Below are 6,082 nucleotides of genomic sequence, written 5' to 3' on the forward strand. Positions count from 1 at the left end.
TGATGAATGCTTCTACATGCATAAAAGTCCAACCTTAAACTCTTCCATATGCATCCTTTACTTTAGCAAATTATTGATTGGACATACAAAATAAAATATTTTGCACCATATGAAAATTAATCTACATCTTATTTAGAATTCATATAGATACTTCTAACTTTTATATGAAATAAGATATCTCTTCACTTGATTCAAGGGTGTTTAGTTTTATCAAGATGTTGGATCATAAATCTAGTAAAGTTGGTTTTACTTCAACTGTGCTTCTACCAACCATGAATATTTTAGATATATCCTATGAGTGGCAACAAAACAATAAATAAAATGAAATAAAATAATAGCATGATATTGTTCCATACACGTGGAATTTTGCAATTCAATGTTTTTGTTAGATTCAAATGAAGTTGAATTGGAAAATGGCTACAACTTTGATTGCAATATCTATATCACAACCACAGCAATAGATTGTTTAGCACAAAATTCGAACATAGTACAAGAGATGCTAGAACTGTGCATTGTACAAATTGCACTATACTAAAGCAAGGATAAATTTCACTTTTGTTGTGACTATTGCCACATTATGTCATGTTCTGTGACATTCAACCTAGTTAAATCAATTTACCTATAGTCCAAGAATATGCTAAATTATATTTGAAAGAAATTGAAGGATGATATATGAAGGATAATTCATATCATTGAACAATGCAGACCCCAAGGCTCCTCACGTCCACTACAGAAATTTTAAACCCAGCAAAACTCAATATCTTGCACTGCATGCAAACTTAACTGTGCAGCAACCAAAACCAGATTAATCTAGGAGACACAGAAGGCTATATTAACAAAGAAGCAACCAAAAATACAATAACCAAAGGAACATCTACAAATGAAGTTCAGAAGAATAAGAAAACCCTTACAGACACATGCACTTCAGCAGAACTGTTGTGCATCAGAGTCACAGAGGCACGACTGTTATCAACTTCGCCTTCTGCTGCATTTCTGTGCGTTTTCTTGGCTCACCAGTGACGGAGCAACGAAGAAGTTTTCCGACAACACAATAGCTTGTAGATAACATACACCTTGAAAAATACTCAAAAGAATGCTTTTCTAATTCTTCTTGGAAGTCTAATTTTGTTTCAGGAAGTGTTCAAAAATTGTAGGTTTCCTCTCCCTCCACGGCTAAAAAATTAGTTTAATTTTTCCTGTGTCAGGGTTTTGTAACTAACATCCTGGCAACCAGTACCTGCGGCGGAATTGGACTTGTCCGTGAGTGTCGAAATATGCGTAGTTATGTGTTCCTTGTGTCAGAAATTTTGAACGAAAACATCGTGTGTACACCATTATTGAGAAATCAAGTCTAGTGTGTCTAGTTGGGTTTCAACGCCGCTGAGGTTTCGAGATGAATATCCAGGTCAGGGTCTAATCCCTCGTTGCGGTATCGGAACCAGTGCGCAGACAAGAGGAAGAACAGTAGATTGACAGTACTCAGAACGGCTAGAAACCAGTAGAAGTGGTCGAGATGAGCCCGGTTCAGGTTGTTTTCTAGCCAATTCGTGTTGTGATCGATGAGAGTCACCAAGGCCGTGCTTACGTAGTTGCCAAGTGCGAAGGTGCTCCAGAACAGAGCGGTACCAGTGCTGCGCATGCTCTCAGGAGACTGGTCGTAGAAGAACTCCAGCTCTCCGATGAATACAAACGATTCTGCGAGGCCGAAGAGGCAATGCTGAGGGACCAACCAGAACGCAGAGATGGGGACTGTAAGATCTGGTCTGTCAAGGAGACCATGTCGGTGCGCTACATTTCGACGTTTGACTTCCACTGCCGCTGCAGCCACCATGGACAGAATGGCGATGAAGAGGCCAGCGCCAATGCGCTGGAGGGGCGTCACGCCTCTCTCATTGCCAGTGACCTTTTTGAGCCAGCCCATGACATATAGATCGTAAATGGGGACCCATGTGAGGAGCATAAGGATGCCGAACACTCCGAACGAGGCGGCTGGCATCTGGAAGTTATATCCCATCCACCTGCATGTGAACACAGAATTCTTTAGCGAGACTGAAGCCATAGCTGAAGAACTTGGAGCTAATGGTCTTTGTTTAGTAGGCCGATGAAAGTATCTTGAATCCAAATTGTGTGGGTATTCTCTGTCTTGAATGTACAAACCTATTCATGGTGCGGGCTTGCTGCACTGAGAAGGTCCCCTGCTGCACTATGACTGTGGAGACGAGGATGGTGGTCATCCAGATTGGCGCCATGCGCAGAAGCGACTTCAACTCCTCAATTTGATGGACTGTGCAGAGGCGCCATCGGCTTGCATGTGAGCTCATGTTGTTGTCTTCCTCCACGATGGCAGCCTTATCTAGTAATCTGAAATCATAGAAATCCAGAATTATTTCAGATTTGAAAGTCGAGAAACTGAGATGCCAATTTCCTTCAGAAAAAGAGACAGCAGGAGTAATGTCCCTTACGTGAATTGATTGCTGTGATGGAGCTCGATAACGGCTGGATAGTTGATGAGTTCACCTTTGTCATTCCTTCTGTGAAGCAGTGAAGTGTCGCTTGGCAATGAGAGTTTTCGCTTGCGATATGAAGCCACAATGACCTGTGCAATGCGGGTGAAGGGGCTGCCAACAGGAGGCATGTACCGAAAGAATGGTGCTCCAATGAAGAAACTCAACAAAGCAATTGCCATTGCGCCTGCTGGAATCCCAAAGCCCCATGTCCATCCCACATTGTCCTGTACCCAAACTATTACGGTAAGTGCTCCAAGAATTGATATACCAACGCAGAAGTAATACCAGTTGAAGAAATGCCAAAGTTGGTTTTTCTCTTTAGGATGAGACGGGTCGAATTGGTCCGCTCCGAATGGGGCTGTGTTCGGTCTAATACCACCTGTTCCTACTGCCAACAAGAAGAGAGAACTGAAAAAATACCACAGTTGCTTTGATGAAGGCTCTTTGCAGATTAGACTAGAGACTCCCATATGGTAATTGCATGAAGGTGGTCGGAGAGAGGAAAACGCTGCAGATAACGTCAAGAGTACAACACCCTGCACACAGGCCTAAGCAGATTAGTGTGATTTTCACAATTGGTGTTCGATGGTTCAATTGCAGATGACTCTATTCCTTGTGACGAAAGAGTATACGCATGCCTTGGTACTAGCATAATGGATGCTAGAATATCAGCACTTTGGAATTCTTCGAGTCATTACCAGCATGTATATAATCGAGGTTATGGCGATGGTCTTGAAACGCCCCAGATAGGCGTCTGCAATGAATGCTCCCACAAGTGGGGTCAGGCCACAGGTTCCTCCGAAATTGGTGATGATGTTTGCAGCTTTGACTGTCGGCATGTGCATCTCTAAAGTGAGGAATGTGATCAGGTTCATTGATAACCCAAACCCTGCCAGCCTCTCACCCATCTCATTTCCTGCAAATGTTTCGTACCGAAAGGGCCACTAATTTTAGTCAGCAGCTTTTGTCCTCCGTCAAACATGGTTGTTTCTTCTTGTGGTAAGAATTAGAGAGAGTATGGTCATTGTCACTTATCACAATTGTTTGAATAACATTTCAAAACACAGCAGCACGAGATTGCGTTATTAATAAGTTTGCGTTATGTTACGGGATAAGTATCTGACCAAAGATGAAAGGTGTACTTATCCAACCACCAATCCTTCGAGTTTTTGAACCTACTTGGGTGGCAAGATTGGCTTTTTCTGCGTTTCCTCCACATGTGATCTCATTTGTGCTACCAGAGCCAGAGTCGCTAACCGGATCGATTGATGAAATATGCTCTTCGACCTGAGTCAGCAGTTCATACTATTCAGATTAATAGGGATGCTATTAGGTCTTTTGCATTACATAAGCTTGCAGCTCACATTGCTTGGAAGCATCTGAAGGAAGAGTTGGGAACAAAGCCTGCAGAAGGGGCTTTTTGAACCGAGTCAGCTTTACTTTTTCTGACGGACAAGTATTTAAAAACTAATTCCTGAGACTGCACCGCAGTGTTATGAGGAGGAACCATGTGGAACGTCTGTGTGTCTCTTCTTCCCTCCCTTGATACACACGCGCGTACACACACACACACATATATATATATATATATATAGAGAGAGAGAGAGAGAGAGAGAGAGATATATATATATATATATATATATATATATATATATATCACAGTGCAACAAGGTGGGTTTCTTAAATTGAACCCGACACAAAAATAGCTGTGAAGCAGCACAGAGAACATTTCCTACTGCACTAACAACTGGTTATGCTAAACTCCGAGAACCAAGTATGACGGATTCTCAGCGATATAGCATACACATGTCCATGATAAACTAAGCGTGTGAGCTTGTGTAATTTGCCACACGTTTGTTATGGGACCCTGCAAACACCCACGAAGTAAGAAAAGTTTACAAGATCTCAGACACAACGTGATCACTTGTCTGAGACACCACTCAGCAACGAAGAGTGAGGAAATACTTGTTAAGTATATACCTGAAAGCCTTGACGATGGAGCAAAGAACGAAGCCGACTTCCCCAACAAGAGTCAGCCATGTTGCCAATCACCAGCTCACAAACACCATGCCCACTGGAAAGCTCCAATGCCTACGTGATAGAAATTGTTTTGCAGGAATTAAGCTCCTTGTCTTCCTAACTCATTGACCAAGGTCACTGTAAAGCTATCTCAGCTTCATAAAATAGAGAAATTTCCACGTTAATAGCATCACTGTTTCATTAATGCAGTTGCTGCAGACCTGAAAGAGCGTGGATAAATCTGTGCCTTTCCTGTCATGTATGCAGATTGCAGTATGATTTACAGAAACAATTGTTGCCATCAACCTCAGTGGAGAGTGAGAGACTGACCCTATTCTTTCAGAACCATGAGTTGAACTGGAGTGATAGACTTTTTTAACCAATGCTTTTGAATATTTGAATGAAGCATTCTGGTTCAAGCGCGTAGCCGCGATTAAAGGTAATGAAGTGAAGTGCTACAACCCTTGATGAGAAAGCTGACAGAGTGACCACTCTTCAAAGACGGACGATCACGCAAGGCTTCATCTACTTCTTCAAAGTGTCTGTGCTTGGGAGCCTATCAAGGTGGACGTCAAGTTGAACGACATGGAGCTACAGACGAGGAGCCACAGGACAGGCACCATCAACTTTGCACTTACTTTGGAAGGCCTAAATGCTGCAGACTCAGAGGGTGCAGGTGCGCAGTAAATTAGTCCCTTGGAGCTCACCTAGTGATGTTGCAGGACCTACACTCTCTGAAATCTTGGATCATGACTCCTTATAATGGGTCAGGATGGAAACGTGAAGGAGGTCGGAAGTTGATATTCTTGTGATAAGGGAACTCAACGTGGTCAATGTGGACTGCCTGACTGGATAGGAGTCACTGTAAATGGAACGAGGGACTCTCAACTGCACCCAGTTGTTTTGAGCATCAACAATAGCTTCTATCGGTGATCAATCCCAGACCTCTATAACATACTGTAGTTTAATGCTCGAATGATATATCCCGCCGAGCCTACCAATTGCTCTGCGAATTTCAAATACTGCTGATGATCAACAATAAAGACTTGATCGATGGAAGTAATACCTGTGACTACCTAACTTTTCTTTCAACAGCGTCATATTCGTGCGAAACTCCATGCAATATATGATTGGCAGGGGTGATCCCTCTTGTGGTACTTGCCTCTTTGCGGTGCAAGATTTACTGGTGAAGACATACAGATAAGAATTTTTCCCAGTAGGGAAACATGTCTATTCTCTGTAACTTCCCTTAACACCAAGGTTTAGTTGCGTGCATAAAGCGAAGAACGCTTAGCGGTGCGAAGGAATGTTTGGAGGACATGTGCTGGCGGTAGGTGAAGAGAGATGCCCCCATCAACAGGCAGGTACAGTAGTGCCATCAGAATTGCCTTTTCAGTCGTTAATATGCCACTGGCATGGAGGAGCATGTCAAGCAAACAAACAAGCGCGGCGAAATGAATCATTTAATCATTCACTGCAACTATTGTCCAATGCATGTTCCATCAAAATCAACCCGACGAGTATACTGTTGTCTTTTGGCCATTCCTCTTTGGAGG

The 6,082-nt window shown here is 42.8% G+C and overlaps 1 protein-coding gene across 4 annotated transcripts; it reads right to left on the reverse strand.

The window, feature by feature from the left end:
* Nucleotides 1-800: 800 nt before the first annotated feature.
* Nucleotides 801-5,550, reverse strand: LOC112273068 (protein NRT1/ PTR FAMILY 3.1). Of its 4 annotated transcripts, none has more exons than XM_024501418.3 (7): nucleotides 5,234-5,550; nucleotides 4,488-4,598; nucleotides 3,687-3,794; nucleotides 3,206-3,423; nucleotides 2,463-3,043; nucleotides 2,158-2,361; nucleotides 801-2,018 (listed from the first exon to the last, which is right to left on the reverse strand). In XM_024501418.3, exons 3-7 carry the CDS (start codon nucleotides 3,724-3,726, stop codon nucleotides 1,361-1,363), a joined length of 1,701 nt encoding a protein of 566 aa, XP_024357186.1. In that variant the 5' UTR covers nucleotides 3,727-3,794; nucleotides 4,488-4,598; nucleotides 5,234-5,550; the 3' UTR covers nucleotides 801-1,360. The 4 variants fall into 4 exon arrangements, with proteins under 4 accessions (XP_024357186.1, XP_073385711.1, XP_024357185.1 ...); XM_073529610.2 differs by having other exon boundaries at nucleotides 3,632-3,794; nucleotides 5,234-5,349; XM_024501417.3 differs by having other exon boundaries at nucleotides 3,632-3,794; nucleotides 4,857-5,247.
* Between the last annotated feature and the right edge of the window lie 532 nt (nucleotides 5,551-6,082).

The sequence above is a fragment of the Physcomitrium patens genome, chromosome 20 (genome assembly GCF_059467195.1).
Source record: "Physcomitrium patens ecotype Gransden chromosome 20, ASM5946719v1, whole genome shotgun sequence".
NCBI lineage: Eukaryota > Viridiplantae > Streptophyta > Bryopsida > Funariales > Funariaceae > Physcomitrium > Physcomitrium patens.

Excerpts from the sequence above, each read along its gene's own strand:
- LOC112273068 (XM_024501416.3), bottom strand. The coding sequence starts at position 4,828 with ATGGCAACAATTGTTTCTGTAAATCATACTGCAATCTGCATACATGAC. Across the intron at positions 4,599-4,747 it reads ATTTATCCACGCTCTTTCAG|GCATTGGAGCTTTCCAGTGG; the intron begins GTCTGCAGCAAC and ends TCTATCACGTAG. Across the intron at positions 2,362-2,462 it reads CATCACAGCAATCAATTCAC|ATTACTAGATAAGGCTGCCA; the intron begins GTAAGGGACATT and ends CTATGATTTCAG.